The sequence below is a fragment of the Corvus moneduloides genome, chromosome 28, assembly GCF_009650955.1.
Source record: "Corvus moneduloides isolate bCorMon1 chromosome 28, bCorMon1.pri, whole genome shotgun sequence".
NCBI classification, from domain to species: domain Eukaryota; kingdom Metazoa; phylum Chordata; class Aves; order Passeriformes; family Corvidae; genus Corvus; species Corvus moneduloides.
Window position 1 is genome coordinate 2688717 of NC_045503.1, and position 19365 is coordinate 2708081.

Here is a 19365-nt window from a genome sequence, read left to right on the forward strand (position 1 = left end):
GAGGGCCAAGAGAAGACTTGTGCAAAGTGGGCTGTGTCCTCTGAGACCCCACTGCCATCATTTTAATCAAATTATTCCGTGCAATTGATGCACCAGAGGATTGTTATTGGGAGAACAACAACTTGTTTCCCTGTGAGCAACCAGGGGGCTGCACAGAGAGCAGAGCTGCCTTTTGTTATGGCAACGCAAGTGTTGGGGATGATGTAAAGGAAACTCCTATCAGCTCTGGGTCACATCACTACGGCTCAATTTGCAAAATCCACTCATTCATTTGTCGTGCAGAGCTCACAGGGAGCACAGTTAAACATGTTATTACCCAGGAATTTGGGGAGGTTGAGGGAAAGGCGGGTGGAGGGTTATTTTCATGGTTGCAGTTGTGTTGTCTTAACCTGTAGCAGATGTGCTTGTGGGGTTGGGAACTGGAATTAGTCCCTTCTCTTGAGCCCTGGTTGTGTTCAGTGTGTAATTCCTGGGGCCAGGCCTGGGCTGTGCCTCACCTCTGGCAAAGGTGCTGCTAGGAAGGAACCAGGCTGCAAGAAGGCACTGCCTTGCACAACACAGTCCTAGAGCTGGGATCCCACAAGGATCAAATCCAACCCCTGCACAGACACCCCAACAACCCCAGCCTGGGCATCCCTGAGAGCGCTGTCCAAACGCTCCTGCAGCTCTGGCAGCCTCGGGGCCGGGCCCATTCCCTGGGGAGCCTGGGCAGTGCCCAGCAGCCTCGGGGGGAAGAACCTTTCCCTGAGCTCCATGCCCAGCCCTGACCCAGCTCCAGCCGTTCCAATGTTTGCTTTTGAAACCTCTCTGTGGCAGAGCAACTGTGCCACCCCCTGGACTCCCTGCTCCCCTCCAGCCACGGGCTCCAGGAAAGGTTTTGGCAGCTCCCACATGAGTGCAGCCCCAGCTCCTGCGTGGGATCGCTGCTGGGGGCTGCTTGCAGGAAATGTATTTCTCTTTTCCATTAACGAGTGCATTGCTCACACCCTCACGCAGCACTTGCTGACACACAGATGCATCAGCACATCCTGCAGCCTGTCCAGGAACTGCTCGTTCAACCTTTCAATTGCATTTTTCTACCATTTAAAATCCAGTTTCAGGTACGAGCCAATGAATTCTGGGGGTTGTCACAAAGTTTAAATTAGTTGAAAAGAAATGCAAAACAGTGAGAGCTGCAGACTTTTAAAATCAGTATTTTATTTTACTTGAATGTGCAAATAAATATAAAAAAAACTACATTCAAGGAGCTGGCAAAGCAATTACAAGCCCAAAAGCAAAGATCCTTCAAACAAATGGAAGAACAAACTCTTGACTCAAGGTCGTGCAGATACACAGCTGAGACCCTCAGACATGAACAAGCCCCTCTCAAATCTGCCCGTTACTCCCTTCACATCCCTTGCTGCTCTCAGCTTCGAGACAATAGCACTGCAAAGGGCAAAAGTCTTGCTTAATCAGTTCAGATTATAAATTAAGGTTTACAAAATAAGGATGCTTAAAAATACCTGAAGTACACTTAGAATGGGTTGATGGAACAGGACAGTGCCCAGGTGTGGTGCCCACCTTGGGACACCTGGAATCAAACGCATTTTAAGCCACAAGTTGCCATCTATTTTCTAGTAAACAGTTTTCTGTTATCATAAAACCATAAAATTTGGCACAATTGTCATCTCCGCTGGGAGACAGCAGAGAGGTGAGCAGGACTGAGGTGTGTTTAGTGAGCTGGCTGGAAGGGAAAGGGGGACACCGTGCTTTGCACTGGGATTGTCCCCCTGCTCCCCCCAGCCCTCGCAGAGCCACGTGCTCTCTTATCACTCCCTGCAACGAGGGCAGGGGAAGAACCTTCAGATCATTTCAGGAACCAAAGTTTAGCAGAGACCCAGATGAGGAGAACATGGGTTCTTGATGAAAAGTCTCTGCTGGCAGTGGTTGTGCAAGTGGCCACGAATGCCAGAGAGTGGCCTCCCTCCTTCCCTCCCACAGATTATTTTGCAGAAAAGACAAAGACTCAGGACAGTTTTCTATTAAACGTACCCCAAAGGCCAATTTTTCTACTGTCAAGTGAGACAATTGCGAAACCAAATGTCGTACAGTGGAAATAACCCAGGACAAATCCTACAGGCTGCTCCTTAGGTCTGGCAGAAATCATAACCTAAAAATCAAAGCCACAGAAAGTTTCAGGGTGGGGGTTTATTGCCCCAAAAGCCAGGGAAAAGTTGGAAGCAAAGCTGAAAGGAGGCTGGGTATGCCTCAAAACATTATGTTTGTAATACACTCCACGGACAGCGTGCTTGCCCTTGGCCCCTGAAAAACAGGAGTGAAGTCACAGTGGGGCTGCAGGACAGACACGAGTAAATTTCCTTGATTTCTCACTAGATTAAGTCAGGTGTAGTGTTCTGCACAGATCAGGGCAGGCTGTGTTAGGTTTCACGGCAAAAAAAGCTTCGATAGCAGTACGGCTGCTGCAGTGGAAAAGCTCGTCCGGGATGGTTGCGGCTGGATCTCACACTGCTGCTCGCAGATTTCCTGTGTCCCTGCAAACCCAGCGCCTGTGCTGACCCAGCAGAAACAGGAGAGTCCAAGGGCCAGAGCTCAGCTCCCAGCTGTGCTCCGGGAGCTCCATCTGCCGATGTCACCGACGTGGTGCAGCCCCGTGGAGCGCCGGAGGCCGGGCATGCACAGGGAGACGCCGGGAAACGCCCAGCTCCGGAGCTGCCCACCAACATGCAAAACACAAATCCAAAAACCAGGCCAGACCTCGCAATGGATATTCCTCCCCATGGATATTCCTCCCCGTGGATATTCCTCCCCGTGGATATTCTAGAAGGCAGAGTCTGCAGCAGGTCCTCAGCTCCCAAAGCAACACCGGCAGCTGGGGGGCCTCAGCCGGGCATCGCTCCCATCCCAGCACCACAGCTCAGAGTTCTTCCCCTCAGTTCATGCTCCAGAACACTTGGTTGATGAGGGAGGGTCAGAGCCTGGAGTGCTGGCCATCCCCGTGTCAGTTTTGGCATTTTTCTCACCAGAGCACCAGGAACAAGAGTCTCAACCAATGTTGCCTCATTGGTTCACAGGGATAACAAAGCCCCCCTTGTGCCAGGGGCTCTCAGCCCTGCTGGCACTCCCAGGTTACAGTGAAGAGTTCTGCAGGCTCCAAGACGGCACAAAGTCAGGAAGATACGGAATATTAAACCCTTCGAAGTGGAAGCAGCTGCCAGCATCTGCTCAAGCACCAGCCCAGCTCCACCTCTCCAACAAAGCCACTAGTGGTAGTTCACCCCCTCACTGAGCTGGTCAGCAGTGGCCTAAAGCCAGGAAACTACTGAAAAGTGTGTGGCAATGCCAAGAGCCCCCTTCCCATAAAAGCTTTTAAAAGTCTCTTCATGATGGCTGGAGGATTACACTGCAAGGAGACAAGTCTATGCCATATGGAAAATACATGATAATCCAAAGTAAAATGCTGTTTGGATAAATATCATTAATACATACATTGCATTCCCACCACTATTCTCATAGTAAATGTGCTTCACCAGCAACGCTCTGACTCGTCTGGGTGCTCAGGGTGAAGCGGGACGGCGGCTGTACTGCACTCTGTATCTGTTCACTGGCACCCCGTGGACATTCACTGTCTCACACGTGGTTTTGCAGGGCACCATCTCCTCGTCCTCGTCCCCCATCAGCCAGTCTTGAACCACATCCACGGCCTCCATGGACACGTTCTCCTCCAGCCACCGGTTGTGCCACTCCTCAAACTGCTGGTGGTGCTTCAGCAGCACCACGGGCTGGACCTGAGAGCAGGACAGTGAAGATCACTGAGAGGTTCCTGGGGGAAAAGCCAAAGCCCTCAGCTCTACCTGAGATGTGCAATGCTTTGGGCACAACACAAACAGGAAACCACAGACCTGCGTTTAACCATCTCTATTTCCTAATGTTTGCCACTCCCACTTAAAATTTGCATGTAAAGACTGCTAAGCTAACCCAAAGCACAGAGAATTTACCAGCTCTCCTCCATGATACACCCAACACACAGTAGTAGCTTCTGGGTGTAGCTTGCAGGAATTCAGCCACAAGAATTATTGGTCCCTGCGTTTTGGCTCCCACCCTCAACCTCTGCTACTGCCCGGGCTGCACAGGGAGTAAAAGGGAGATGTACCTGCTTGGCTCTGCAGAGAGCTCCTCTCCTGTACATGTAATCCTCGGAGTTCATGATGAACATCATCTTGTGGGTGTTGAGCTTGAAACGACAGTCGACGTTGCAGGCGCTCTCCACCCCGATCAGCCGCTTCCAGGAGCTCTTGACCTCGCTGCGCAGGGCCCTCACCTGCTTGCACTGCCACTTGCGAAACCTCTTCAGGTTTCTGGAACAAAACAAGGATGACAAAGCATGTATCACACACTTGGTTATCCATTCTCCTCATCTGACAGGGCTCACAGCGCAAGTATGGAACTTGTATTCGCATGTTTCGTTTTTTAGGCTCTCTCTGGGATGTTCCTCAGTAAGCTCTGACAAATATTTAGTGAAATGGGAACAAAGTAGACCCAGAATCCCATCCAGAATCCATCCTGCTCCATTCCAAACACAGTTCCATGAACGAACCTCAGTGCAGTGGTCATAAATTTCTCTTTCAGCATCCCTGTGCGGTTCACTGGGCTGGAGCAGCCCCTCAAAAGTGACTGCATTTCCCCGGGACTGGCACATCACCCAAACCCACTGGCACACGGGCAGGGAGGAGGCAGCAGCAGCTGCTGCAGGTGTGGCTCAGGGCAGGGAGCAGCTCACCTTTGCAGAAAGACCGGTTTCAGGAGGAAGCCGTCGTTCTGGTTGTTGGGAGCTCCTTCCACCCCAACGTACTGCTCCATGTAGTTTGCCAGGTGCTACACAAGGGAGACCAATTCAAGTGAGATTTCACCTCATCAGGACAAACATCACTGCAAAGAACTTGTTTCTTTCCAAGCTGTTTATTCTGAGGCTGATTTATGTTGAAACTCTTTTGCTAATACACCACTTCTGTCAATGGCCACAGCCCCACAGTCACCTGCCCACCTCCCAAGCAAACTTGTCCTCCTGGCAAAGTCTCACATTTTGGAAGAAGAAAGCAGGGAAAGCATTCTTAGACATTTGCTTTGTGGTACACAGACTCCATGGTCACTGTGGTATTACCTGGACCTCCACAGGATCTTCTGTCTGCGTTTCTTCTGTATCCAGCAGCTCAATGGTCATGATCACCTGTCCTTTCCTCTGGAGAAACATGACCTGTGATAAAGTTACAGAAAATATTTGCTGCAGGGGTTGACAATAAAAAAGCTGCATATTCACAAGTCATTTGGACAACAAATAGAAGCTAGGAGAGAAGCAGCAGGGCTTCTCAGTGAGCCACAATGTCCCCTCACTGTCTGTGCTCTGATTTTGGTACCTTCTCTCCATATTGCTCACTCTCTCACCTTGGAGCTTCCAAACCCACTTCTGCCAGGTCAAGTGCCACTTGGGAGATTTTTCTGAAGTTTTTCAGTGATTTTCTGAAGTTCCCTGGCAGCAAGGTCTTACCTTGAAGCAGTTCTCATCTGCCATGCACCGTTCAGCCTTCCACTGGTAGCTGGTCTCCTTTGCTGCCCGGACACAGCGGGATGACAAATTACCCCCAGCAGCTCCTCGCTTCCTCTCATTCAGGTAGAGCTCAACCACCTTCAAGCAGATGTCATCGCTCACTAGATGTGAAGCTTCATTAAAAAAGGGGGAATTCAGTCAGCAGGCCTGGGCCAGGAGTTAACTCTAGTGTGTCATGAAAGGAGTGTAAAACTCAGCATGGCATCACACTCAGCTGAAGCAGAAAACTCCAGAGACTTCCCACATTTCACTCTCTTTTTCATGAGTTTGCAATAAAAGGAACAGAGGAGAGTGAAGGGCTGATGTGCCTTAACTAGAAAACTACAGCTGGAAGACTGATTTGAGCAAGAAGAACAGGACATTTTTTGTGTTGCTTTAGATGTATTTTGGGGATGGCAGAATTTTGAAAAGACTGGAACTCAAAAAATGTTGGGAAAGGCCATAAAGAGTAAATCCCATCTTCCTGGATGGAAGCTGAATTCTCTCACTAAACTCCTGCTGGGGCGTTTCCCTGTCAGATAGAACTTTTCCCTGAATTTGCTCCAAGCTCAGTGCCCCGTTGCTCTGCAGGGCACTGGGAGAAGCCTGGCTGTGTGTGAGGGGTGATGTGCAGCCCCAGCACAGCCCTCACCTGGCGCACGATGTTCTGCACCAGCTTGTCCATGGTGAAGCCGATGTAGGCGTGGATGGTGAACATCTCCCGCAGGGTGTCCTCGTACTGCGTGGGGTCGATGTTCCCGTCCAGCAGGCTCCTCACCATGTCCAGGAAGGCTGGGTAGTACTCCTCCAGCTCCACCTCACCTGGCCAGGGGAAAGGGCATTCATTTCACACACAGAAAATGCAGAGTGAAGTCAAGCAGTGCAAGAGGCAGCACTGCTCAAGAACCACGAAACCCAGAGTAGAGTGACATTACAGACAGGCAGTTCCCTGCCAGGTCCCCTGAGAGGCTGGGACAGTTTCCCTCGTGCACTTCCAGGACTGCCCTGGGCAATAACTATTTCCTTGTGGGGCTGTTTACATTGGAAATCCAAGTGACGGGTTCCTACAATGAATTCCTGCAATCCCTACCTGAGAACACCTGAGCACAGTGGGCTGGCAGGAAGTCTCTGTGAACCAGCCCATGACACACTGACTGCCCTGCTAAAGGAGCTGTGTCCACAACTCACAAATACGAGTTGTTTGCACCTCCACACCCCTCACAGGTGGTCCCAGTTACCCAGACATACACAATGGAGCACTGGCAACCAGGGCATTAAGAGTGGACTAAGCCCTGCATTATTCTTACTTGGTTGCTTCAGTCTTAGCTCCATGGCTGGATCATTGGTTTTTTCTTTCCTCCCTTCACAGAGGAGCTTCTCTCTCTCCTTCTCAGTCCGATATTCCAGAAGCTGCTTCTGGGCCTGGCGATAAATCTTTAGGAGCCTGGAGCACAGAGTCTGGTGAAGGCGGAGGAAGAAATACCAATTATTATTGACAAAGAAGAGGCTGTAAACATCATCCAGGGTGTTGTGGGGCTCAGCAGCTGTAACATCACAGAAGGTTGCTTTGGTCTCCAAAGGACTGCTTGGAGGCCCAGGCACGTGTTTTTTCCGCAGCTCAGGAGTATCCAGGTTCTGCCCCTGGTGGTTTTCTCTGTCCTCATCTGTTGATTCCTCAGAAATGTTGTGCTCAGGCGGCTGAGAGAAGAACAGCTCGGGTATGAAGTGATGCACAATCTGCCTGATGGTTGCCTGATCCTCCTTTTGGATGGTGGGCTGTCTCTTCACGTAATAGCTGATAAGAGATGCTGCATCTTCCAAAATCTGCTTATCTTCATAGATAAAGATAAGATGAGGCTCATTCGTGGATGAACTCCTTCCCTCTGAATGCTGCTCCTGATGCTATAATCAAGAGACAAATAGATTAAAATCCTTCCAATCCATGCTCAAGAGCCATTCCTGCCAGGAGAAATAAGCCAGTATTAACACTGTGCTTGGGACAGCTGTTTTTGACCAAGAAATCTCCCGATTTCCAACCACTTCCACACGGTCCCAGGTGCCATGCACACATCTAGGTCACACTGCCAAGGAAGGGCATGGAGGAGGGGTCATTCCCTGTCATACACACCTCGTCATAGACACTCTCAATTTCATTCAGCAAGCTCTTGGAGCGCAGAGCTTTGGTGTCGTTCTGCTTGAAGTTGACGGCCTGGTGGTCCAGGGATTTCAAATAGGCCTTCTCATACTGCTCCCTCCAAATCTTGTTAAAGCCCTGCTGGGCCTCCCTCCATTCCTCCTCTTTTGCTTTCAATCTGCATAAATGAACAGTCAGTTCAGGGAGACAGGCACAGAAACACACCCCAAACATTTCAATGTAGCCAGCTGTGGTGCAGCAAGAAGTTTTCAGTGGAAAACTGGAATTTATTCCCAGAAGCAATAAATAAATTTGAAAAAGCAGCAACGCTGATAACAACTTATCCTTTGAAACAACACCTACAAAAAACAGTTCACAGAATCACAGAATCATTTAGGTTGGAAGAGACCTCTGAGATCACTGAGTCCAACCTTTGACCAGTCACTGCCTTGACAACCAGACCAGAGCACTGACTGCCACGTCCAACTGTTTTTTGAACACCTTCAGGGATGGCAACTCCACCACCTCCCTGGGCAGCCCCTTCCAGTGTTTAACAACCCTTCTTGTGAAGAAATTCCCCCTGATGTCCAACCAGAACTTCCAGTAGAGCAGCCTGCAGCTATGTCCTCTTGTCCTGTTGTTTAAAAATGCTTTAAAAATCCCTTATCAGCTTCTTAAAGAACACAGAACAGTGGGAATTACCTCTTAAGAACAACGGGAACAGCAGTAACTGGGTTTTTCTTAAGACTCTCGATGATCTCTGGTGCTTTGTCACCGTAGATGCGATAGATGGCCCGGCGCTGGATCACTTCTGAGGTTCCCCCCAAACAATCATCCAGACGAAACTTCTCCTGATCCTCCTGGGTCAGGCGGGACAGTTTCTTCTGCACACTCTCCAGCACACGGATTGTGGCTAAATTGGTCTCCAGGACAACATCCAGCTGTTGAGAGTTCCCAGAAAACACAGTGTCAGAACAGGCAGAGCAGGAACACGGAGAGCAGCAGCAGCCCAGGTTTGTGGAAGGTGTTCCAGCCCCATGGGTGGAGCCAGGAAGCATCAGGAAAGTTTTTACTGGAAAACAGACCTCTGCCAGTTCTCCCAAAGGTCACATGCAATTTAGAACTGGACTCATGCCTAGGAAGAACTATTAGACTCCAAGCACAACACACCAAACTCCATCTCAAACCAATAAACGCTAATAGAACTTCCAGGAACTGGCCACCAATTAATTCAGCAAAATCCAAAGGTTTTGCTTTCTGAGGAAGCAGAAAGGGAGCTCAGCAGCACAGGTACCTCAAAGCGCTCGTCCTCGCAGCGGTGCAGCTGCTCCTCGTAGGGAGTCTTCTTGGAGCTGACAAAAGTGGAGTCTTCAGACCAGGATGGAAATGAAACCCAGGTATCATTTAACACCTGCAACAGTGCAAAGACACGACATTGAGCAGGGCCTTGTGAGCCCAGAGCTGTTCTCATGGGGTTTTCTCTCTCATCTTTTTGCACAGTTCTTCCCTGAGGTTCTGTAGGACATTACAGACCTAATTCCCAGGTCACTGCTCCCCAGATTTGAGGTCTGTGTGGAACTGCTGGGTTGCTGCTCAGAAAACTCAAAAACACCTTCACTATCACCTCACACACAGAGATCACTCTGCAGTGATCAGCAACTGTAAAAAAAAGAAGACAGAGCTCTCCACAACAGTGGGAATGGGGCCTCAGGCAGTGCCTCACAGGGCTCTTCCAGAGAAAAATTGCTCCCAAAGGTCATACTGGCCCACTGCTAAAAAGTTTATCCCAGGGTATTTAATATTGTTTTCTGTCTTTAGGAACACATTTGTGTCTGCACACAGACTCGAAAGGTATTAAAGATGTGATTTGAGATGGGTTTAGATAAAATTAGTAAAATGTGGGTACTGTTTCAATAAATTGGCTGAGTAAAGGGAATCAGCACTGAAGAGGGGACTCCACATGCAGAAGTTGTGGAGCAAATGGCCGCACTCCAATTTATGTGTGTTCAGGGATTGAACAGCCTGACCCCAAAGTACCTCCTTGCAAATGGCTGTTCTCCCACTGCACTTTGGCTGCTGGTAGGTTTTTGGGAGAGCTCGGTAACTGGATCCGATGCGTTTGCAGGAAGCGTAATCAATTTCCCGGCTCATTCCATCCCCGGAGCGGTCGCTCAGCGGAGAAGCAAAGGAAAGCTCTTTCACACCAAGGAAGGACTTGAACTGTGCAAAGAGTTCTGGGAATTTCCTTCAAAAACACAAGTATTTTGTTATTTCACTGTGACATTTTTAGAGTGGTTAATGTGTGTCATAAAAGGGAGGCAGAAATATCTAAACAAACTCAGCGTTACAGGGAGAAATCTTTCACCAACATCTCACCTCTGTTATCATTCTCTCTGAATTGCTTTAAGGGTTTTTTTACTTAAGGCAGGAAAACAATTTCCCTTCACTACACAAATGCTCCCCTAAAGTGCCTGAGGAGAAACTGATCCTTGCCATTTGACTCTCCCTCTTCTGCTGCAAGCCAAACAGCTCAGGAGGCTCGCAGCAGAGCTGGAGCTATTTATCCTTCTCACAGCCCTGTTCTCAGATTTCATGTTTATACCTTTATTACACTTTGAGATATTAAACAGGGAGTGTGAACAGACAGAGGAAAATGTTTCCTCACAATACTCGTTAAGAGCTGCACAGATAAATTTAAAGGTTCAGATTTTATTACTCCTCCTTTTGGATTAACGTTCATTTAATTTCTTGTGCGCTACCCACGACACAGTTCTAAGTTAAATCCAAAACTTCAGTAACAAAGTTCACAATGTGTCCAAAAAATAACAGAGTAGGACCTACAAAGTACCACAGGGCAGAGAAGTAAGTTAGTAACTTACCCTAAAAAGGGTGTAACAAGCTGGAGCAACTCAGAGCCAGAGACCAACTCCTGGTTGAAGAGAGCGATGCAACGGAGAAAATTTTCATAGACCTCCTGACTCTTGAGCACCCTGCGCACCTACAGCAGTTTGGAGAGATGATCACATCACCTGAATGCCACCTGTACTTAGAAAATTATTCATTATCTGTCTAGTCATCTTCCAAACCCACCTATTTTTACTTTTGTCGGTCTTTCTCTACCACTTGAAAAGTCAGGGAACATCTTAAGTGCTGACACAAATTATACACAAAACCAACCCATTACCAACCACATAAAAGGCTGAAGATAAGTCCAAAAATGTGAGAAAAGAACAATTACTGACCTTGTCAAAGAAGGAAAACTCTTGCAGCGTCCCATATTTCCCCACTGTCGCAACTGACAGATCTTTGGTACCTCGCAGCTTCATTTTCTTCTGTTAAAAGAACAAGCAGTTATATTTAACATGTTGTGACTCAAATGCCATCAAATTCCACTCTGTTGACACAGAACAGCTCCCTGCAAAGGCTGAGACCCTGCATTTCCCCAGCAGTGACCTGGCATTGCTGTGTCACGTCCTCACAGCAATCTCTGTCAAATGTCTCCCAGCTAAGAAGAAACAACAAAAAAAGAGAATCACTTGAGATTCTGCACAGAAGCAATAAATTGTCCCTTTCCAGGGCCAATACTTAGTACAGAAGGTTGTGATATTTAGTATCAAACATGTTACCACACACATTTAAGCATGCATTAAAAATTCCCTTTTTCTACAGTAATTAAAATAACTCAAAATTTTGTTTTTCATACACCTACATACAAAGACACTACTCATGACACCTTTATCTCAGCAATTACTAAGCACAAGTAATATCAGGTTACTCTAAGTTTTTACTTGCTGAAAGATACCTTTGCTGGGCCAGAAACAGGACGCAGCAGCAGTGGCCTGGATCGCTTTTTGCTGTGCTCCAGATTCTTCTCATGCTCAGTTTTCTGGGCACTGTTCACTTCACATGGTCCATTTCCTGTGAACTGAAGTAAATAAATAATGATTTCAACATTCTTCTCTCAAATAAAGAATCCTAACAGGACACAGAGCATGTGGTTAAGTCACCTGTTCTGGGAAAATCCAAACAATGAAGAGGAGCAAAGCTCATTACTGGCTGTATGATTTCCCACGTTTTGCATATTCTACATGCAGACAGAGCATTCAATATCCTGCCCTGCTCTCAGCACGTACCAAAGACCTTTTTGCCTCTGGGAGGAACTGTCCAAATTCTGAGAGCAGATCCTCCTGTCCCCGGAACAGATTGGCCACTTCAGTGAACACTTCCTCCTCTGACATGCCCCGGAAGGGTCGGCCCTTGGTGTTCAGCTGTTCTTTCTGAAAAGATACACACAGATGTTCAACAGAGTCAAAAGCACCTCACTCTGCCAGAAAACTCATCCTGAGCCAGAAACACCAATGCCACAGAACTTGAAAGGACTCTGAGCCAGCCCCAGGTTGTTACAGGGCCTCCTTTCACACACAGGATCACGGAATCAGCTGAAAGTGAGTAAAGACAGATCTGGCTACAACCTCTCTATACTCTGAAAAGTTCCACAATTTTCACACTTTTTGTCATTTCCTGTGAATATCTACAAGGCATTTGTTGGATAAAGACCAGTCCTTGGGACTCTAAGTCTGTTCAACAGACAGAGATTAAATTTGACAACTACGACTCCAACAGCTCCAACGCCAACCCACCGCCTCTTCCACGGAAGGCTTTTTACCTGGTAAGTGTGAAGAATTTCTAGAAAGGATCTGTAAATCTCTGGATGGTCAAGGAAACGTGTTTTGATCTTATTCACATAACTGATGGCATTATTGAACTCCACGGAATCAGATTCCAAGGGAATTTGGGATTTATCTTCTTTGTAGGGAAGCTGCTGCCGAAACTCCTCGGAGCAGTCGCTGTGGTTGTGGGAGTTCTCCTGGGAGTAGTGCAAGACCAGCCCACTGCCAGGGAGCGTGCTGGGAACGGGCTCTGGGGGCACCTGGGGGCACAGGACACAGGAGATGTGTTGGAAAAGGATCAGGGACCAGCTCCACAACAACCCAGCAGCAGTGCTGGCAAGATCTCCAGTTAAAAAATATTGTCACATGAAGAAGGAAGAAAAAGCATTTCAGTCACTAAACAATTTCCCTACCTGGTTTATTAACTCCATCAGTTAAAATAACCCCCAAAGTTCTCCCTGGTGTAGGAACCACCTGACTTGTGGCTGTCAGAGCCTTATTGGCCTCACCTGAGAGGCTGCACCAAACACCCCCCACTGCAGGTCCTGCTACTGCTGGTTATTGCAGAGGAACTGCAGTTTTAAGCAGCGTATCAAACATAAGGCCCTTACAGATGTTAATTCCTAAGCAGCAGAGAGATTTGAAGGAGCTGAGATCTAAAAGGTAGTTCCTGCTACTAACTGGAGTTAAACCATGAGTTTACCAGCAGAATTCAGTTTATGGCTCTGTTTCAGCTCCACAACCACACAACAACAAAAAACAAGCAGGGGCAACATCCATCTGTACCCTAGCAGATGTGTTTCACACCAACAGTACCTGATGGGGATTCCATGATCTTTAAAGACCTTCCCCAGCCTAAACAATTCAATGACTGTTCTGTGTACTTTTGCCTATTGCCTAAACAAGTCTCCTGGTTTATCAGTGGAAGACTGGAAGTGCAATTCTTCCAGGATCTCTCATTGAAATTTGTCACTGCCTACAACCTATATTGGGAACCCATTTAACAATGTCAGGCCAATGACAATTTCAGTTTCCAAATCTGACTGAAATATTTGGTCTTGAAGTGGTGTTTTCATGCAGAATCATCATTCCTGTATAAGTCAAACTACCAGGTTTGAGAATAAATTGGGAACTAGGTGATCTTTAAGGTCTCTTCCAATCCAAATCACTCTATGACTCTTTGAATAAACATTTAAATTTATATTACACCCATTATCACAGGCTTTGAAAACCACCTAAACACCTCAGCAACATGCACTACACATAAATCTCCACAGCCTAAACTGTGCAGACGTGTCCAGTGACCCATGGAACAGTTTATTTAGGGAACAAGAGCTCTGTGACCTACCTGACTATTCAGAGGTGACTGTATACTTAACTTCCCATTCTTTGGAATTTCTATCCTGTAGCCCAGAGGAAGAAAGGCATTGAATCCTACAATGAGGTCAGGATGCTCATGGAAAAGCTGAGAAACACGTCGGATGACTCCAGGTGTGTCAATGCTAAAATTGAGAGGGGTTTGTTACTTTCATCCAAATCAGAAACACAAGCCCAGAAAATGCCAGAGGGATGTGAAGCATCTGGTAACTTAGGGATACAATTCTTTAAAAAAAAAATTAGCCCAGTTAGATGGAATGACCACTGCAGCCTCGCCCTGGGAATGTTATCCATGGAGAGGAGAGATGAGTGTGCAGGCTGGCAAAGGGGCAGGACACCCACCACCTCCAGGGCTGCCACGCCAGAGGTTCTGTGCTCAGGCTGCTTCACTTATTTTCAAGATCTCAGAGTGAACAGTAAAAATAGATTTGCCTCCTGTGGATTTCACCTCTGGAAAATGATGGGATGGGCAGAAGTTCTCCAACTCCGTGTGACTGCACCACTGGGGGACAGACCAGTGAGTTGCAGAGGGGGAATGATGGGGTGAAGGCTGGGGGGCCCTGCACAGGCAGAGAGACCCCACAAAGGCTGAGTGAGACCTGAAGGAGTGGCTGGAGCTGTGTCAGGGCTGGGCATGGATCTCAGGGAAAGGTTCTTCCCCCCGAGGCTGCTGGGCACTGCCCAGGCTCCCCAGGGAATGGGCCCGGCCCCGAGGCTGCCAGAGCTGCAGGAGCGTTTGGACAGCGCTCTCAGGGATGCCCAGGCTGGGGTTGTTGGGGTGTCTGTGCAGGGCCAGGGGCTGCACTGATGATCCCTGAGGGCCCCTTCCAGCTCAGGATATTCTGGGATTCTGTGAAAGGCTGAGGAGCTCCCCAGAGCACCCCAGGATGCAGGACCTGGGCTTTACCTCTGGCTCTTGAACTCCTTCATGATCTCCAGGAAGCCGTTGTAGGTGGCAGGGTCGCTGCCAAAGCGGATCTTCACCTGGTCCAGGTAAGAAAGTGCATCTTCCACCTGTGGGGTGAGAACACGGTGAGACCCAGGCAGGGGGAACAGGCCCTGGAGCCCCCCACGGCCCCAGAATTGGGGCGGGGGCACCTCAAGACACTGTAGCGGGTGGGAACCAGCCCCGGGGGAGTCCCACAGCACTGGGGGGGAAGGGCACTCGGTACAAGGTGAGGGGGCCGGAGGAGGGCAGGCCCGGTGGGCACCACGTACTGGGGAGAGTGGGCTTCCCGTACTGGGGGGGTGTCAAGGCACGGACGGGGGCACGGTACCGGGGAGCCGGGAACAGGTCCCTGGGGAGGATGACCGCAGCACCAGAGAGGAACAGCTGGGCCGGGGAGCGGGGCACGGCCCAGGGGAGGGGGGAACAGGCCCGGGGAGCCCTCACGGTACCGGGGGAACAGGACGCGGCCCCAGGGGACCCCACGGAACCAGCGGAGGAGGGCGGGGGAGCCCCTGGCGCGAAGGGGACAAGCCCCAGGGACACCCCCCAATACCGGCGGGCGAGAGACAAGCCCCGGGGGGCGAGTTCAGCACCGCGGCCGGGGCCGGGCAGGTCACGGTGGGGGCGGGCGGGGCCGTCCCGGGGGGGCGAGGAGCGGCCCTTCGCGGGGGCGGGGAGGGTGGGAAAGGGGCGATCGCCGGGGCTGTCCCCGCACTCACGTGCACCGGCAGCTTCTCGTGCGGCGCGGCCCGGCCGCCGCCGCCGCCCCAGCGCGGGGCGCTGCCTCCGCCGGCCCCGCGGCCGCCGCCGCCCCCCGCCGCCATGTTGGAATCGGGCGGGCGAGCACGGCCCCGGCGGCGCGCGCGGCCGCTGCGTCAGCGCGCACGGCGCTGGGCACGCCCCCGCGGCGCGGCCCGCCCCCTCAGCGCCCCCATTGGCCACGCCCCCTGATTGGCCACGCCTCTGCACCGCCCCGCTCCGCGTGGCCACGCCCCCGCGCTGAGGCCACGCCCCCGCGCTGAGGCCACGCCCCCGCGCTGAGGCCACGCCCCCCGCCGCCGCTTCCGGCCGTTCGAGCGCCGCGGCGGGAGCGGCGCCTCAGGGAGCGCCTTAGGGAGCGCCTCAGGGAGCGCCTCAGGGAGCGCCGGGGCCGCAGCGGAGCCTGAGGGGGAGCAGGGCCTGCGGGGCCCGAGCTGGAGGACCCCGGGGGGTCTGCGAGAGCCTGAGGGGGCTGCGGGATCGCAGGGAGTCTGGAGGAACCGGGGGCTGAGAACTGGAACTGACGGGGCTGGAGGAACTGCCTCTGGTTCTGTGGGGCTGAGGGAGCCCGGGGGTGGTGGAGGGGTTCAGATGGGGCTGAAGGAGCCATGAGGTGTCTGGGGGAGCCCGAGAGGGCTGGTGGGGCCCGAGGGGGGCTGGAGGAACGGGGGCTGGGGGAGCCCCAGGGGCTGGAAGAGCCGGTGTTGGAAGAGCCATGGGGGGCTTCGGGGAGCCCTTCAGTGCCAAGGGTTTCTCTGGGGTAGCAGGATAAATGTGGGCTTAAAATATGCCACTTTCTCCAATGGTCCCTGTCACCAGGCAATCTGAACTCAGTGAAACAGAGTTACATGAAGAGCAAGGAGGAGAGGGGGGAAAAAAATACGCAGTGCCGCTTGTTTTTCCTTAAAGCGTTACAGATGATTTGCATAAGAGAGACATGCGGAAGTCTTTCTTGCTTTGCCTTTAAAGTTGCTGCTGGTATTTGAACCCAGAATGTTTTTCTCTGTATTGTGCTGGAATATTCCAGCTGTTTTCAGCTTCCAGGCAGGATGGTCACACACTGCCTCTGGATTTGGTATTCCATCCCCTGTTCTGATGCTTGCACAAACTGCTGCCCTCTGGCCTGTTTCCCTTCTGACAACATGAAGGATGCTACAGGCCTGTTTAATACAGGAAGGATTAAATTAATACAGACTTTTTCTTTCACAGTTGCTCACCACTTGCAACATCCCAGACTGCGATGGATTGATCCAGTGACCCAGTATACACATATTTATCATCTTTGGAGAAGCAGGCACAGCAAAGGCCTTTCAGGAGAGATGTGAGCTGAAAATGGATGGTTGGCATTAGATTGTTGTGCTGGTAAATACAGGTTGAAGTGGATATGTTTTAGAGTATTCAGTGATTAAAAATATAAATAAAAAATGAATATTTTTTACAGTAGTGATGCTGGAAGGATGATGGGAGCCAAATACAGCTCCTAGGTTGTGAAGCACTCACAGCTGTGCAGGAAAGAGAGCCTGGTAGGACAGAGTAAAGCCCTTTATTCCACCTGTGGAAAGGAGTAGCTCAGACACATCCTTGGTGTGTGAAAGAAAATCAGCATTGATCCAACCTCCTCCACCACTTTTTTTCTTTTTTCCTCCTGGATTCTCCTGAGTTGGCCCAATTTCTGTTTTCTGTTACTGTTACTAACTTGAGAAGTCTCTTCCTGTTCCCTGGTTTATGCCATGAGTCTCACCCTGGTGACATGAGCAGAAAGAGCCGTAGACAAAGAACTCCTGTGAGTTGAGTTTTCTGTCAGAGCAGAGTTACCAGCCCTCAGCCACTGACAGCACCAACACCTGGCTGATGTATCCAGCTGTAAGGATGCTTGCAAACCAGCCTTGGATGCTGGGAAAAGCTTGTGCCTCTCAGTTTGACAGGATTTGGGTATTCTCCTTGGGAATCAGCTGCATCCTCCCTGGCAGCCCGGGGCAGTAACTGACCATTGACACTCAGCGCTGTGGTGCCTCAGAATAGCTCAGCTCAAGTTGCTGCTGACAGAGCTCCAAGTCCCAGAGACACTGCAGGGAATCATCGGATCCACTGCCAGCCTGCTGCTCCCTGGGGCCGCTTGCCAAGCAGGAGATCTGCTTCTGTGACCTTCCAAAGGGAACCCTTGGGCCCAAGGGCAGTCCTGAAGGACTGAATCCCTGCTGGCCTTGCTGTAGATGACTCTGTAATCTCCAAGGAGATCAGGGAGCCAGGGATCTGCGTTCTGATGGTGTGGGTGGGCCTGTGGATCACTGGGCATAGATCTGCAAGGACTAAATCATCGTGTGCTATGGCAAACTGCTTCTGCCTGCTCATTGCCATGTGGTTGACTGGTTTCTGTGGCTCTGGAGGTGGGGTGTGAGTGACATCCTGCCTGGAGTTCAGTGGGGAGGCAAGGACTGTCCCAGAGACCAGCCCCATGAAAAGGAGCCGGCTTTGCTCAGCCAGCATCTGGCTGGGGCATCTCACCTGGGCAGATGTGTCCAGTGTGTCACACCCTTCACCTGTAAAACAAGGCAATCAGAGACTCTTCCTACTCTGAATGTCTGCCCTCAAATGGGGCTCGTGGTTGGCTTCTTTACTTGTGAAATTCCTTATTATTCATATTTCAGATTTTCACCTGTCACAAGCTATTCCAGACAAAATCTCTGGAGGTGAGATTTAAAAGCTCTCCGTGCCTCAAACAGTTTTCCCAAAATCTCTTGCTTTGAAGCAGCAGGAAGGAGCAGTCTCTGTCAGATGATAACAGCCTAAGGCCAGACGGCCAAACATTGCCTTCTTACTCTGTTTGCAGCACCTGGAGCTGTTCAGCCATGGGCTTCCTCTGCTCTCAAAGGTGCCTGATTAGATCCTGCCCAGCTTGGGCTGAGCTGGCTTTTCACCTGTTGCTTTGGCAAGAGATGGTGCTCCAGATGTGTGTGCTCCAGATCTGGTACCTGCCCACAGCTGGGTAGCAAGGCTGCTTCTAGGAGTTCACATTTAAAACATTTCAGAAATGAAACTGTATTTCAGGCCTGAGGCACACACTGACATGAGGCTGGGCCCATGAATGGATAAAGTTCTCTCCACTCAAGATCAAAAATAAAAGGGGAACAGAAAGACTTGAAGCAGTAAAAACAAGGGTCATCTTTTTAGAAGTGTGGCAGTACTAGAAACATGTTCAGGCCTGCAAATCCACACCGGTTGCTGGGGATCAACCCAACCCCTTTCCTGAATGAGGGGCATGTTCTGTGAGCTGGATTTGTAAGAGATGCCCCTGGTTGGGAAGTTGCCCACCCTTCCTTCCTCCCTGCCTGCACAGATGCAGCCTGAGAGCCAGGGACAAGGCTGCAGTTGCCAGCAGAGATAACAGCCATAGGAACTACTCCTTCATGTTCCAAATCTGTCTCTAGGAACCTGTGGAATCCCTTTGGATCTGCCAGGTACACTCACACATACTCCTTAAAGCCTACAACAATAAAATGTTAGTTACTGATTTATTGAGCCAAGGAAGTTTCCAATCCCCTTCAACTACATGTCCTTATGATTTAATTCCTCTATTTCCTTCAAGAGAAGCCCAAAGGCAAGCTTAGAAACAGTGAAAAGTAATCATCTCAAGTCCCTTTCACTGCTTACATCTCATTCCCTAGAGAAAGGGCTCCTGGTGCCCAGGCATGTTCTGCCTCTTCACAAAGAGAATGTCACCCAAAATTTGTGACCCCTTAAGTACAAGAGTTAAATAAAGCCAGGCCAACAGGAAATTCCACATGCTGGCCCCTTTGAAAGGACCCTTGGCATTTGAGAGAGCAGCTATTGCCAGCACTTCCCTAAGGAATGGGAGCTACTAAACCTGCAGTGAGAACAGATTCCTCTTTGCCAC

At 50.2% G+C, this 19365-nt stretch overlaps 2 protein-coding genes across 2 annotated transcripts; both read right to left on the reverse strand.

The window, feature by feature from the left end:
- Positions 1 to 1177: 1177 nt before the first annotated feature.
- On the reverse strand, positions 1178 to 15535 carry SIN3B (SIN3 transcription regulator family member B). The gene is made up of 20 exons (XM_032092348.1): positions 15431 to 15535; positions 14670 to 14776; positions 13734 to 13887; positions 12382 to 12645; positions 11849 to 11992; positions 11518 to 11640; positions 10958 to 11047; positions 10595 to 10713; positions 9753 to 9960; positions 9010 to 9126; positions 8418 to 8656; positions 7710 to 7893; positions 6889 to 7483; positions 6234 to 6403; positions 5813 to 5816; positions 5543 to 5715; positions 5159 to 5251; positions 4778 to 4872; positions 4151 to 4355; positions 1178 to 3785 (listed from the first exon to the last, which is right to left on the reverse strand). The coding sequence occupies exons 1-20, from the start codon at positions 15533 to 15535 to the stop codon at positions 3555 to 3557; spliced, it is 3420 nt and encodes a 1139-aa protein (XP_031948239.1). The 3' UTR covers positions 1178 to 3554.
- A 942-nt stretch (positions 15536 to 16477) lies between these two features.
- On the reverse strand, positions 16478 to 18026 carry NWD1 (NACHT and WD repeat domain containing 1; the record flags this gene model as incomplete). The annotated part of the gene is given in 3 exon segments (XM_032092349.1): positions 16478 to 17601; positions 17604 to 17708; positions 17711 to 18026. Coding segments are annotated over 3 exon segments (555 nt in total), but the record flags the coding sequence as incomplete, so codon positions are not given.
- Positions 18027 to 19365: the final 1339 nt, after the last annotated feature.

Coding starts and splice junctions, on each gene's coding strand:
- SIN3B (XM_032092348.1), bottom strand. CDS start 15,535: ATGGCGGCGGGGGGCGGCGGCGGCCGCGGGGCCGGCGGAGGCAGCGCC. Junction 14,777..15,430: donor ACGAGAAGCTGCCGGTGCAC/GTGAGTGCGGGG, acceptor CTCACCCCACAG/GTGGAAGATGCACTTTCTTA. Junction 13,888..14,669: donor AAGGAGTTCAAGAGCCAGAG/GTAAAGCCCAGG, acceptor TCTCAATTTTAG/CATTGACACACCTGGAGTCA.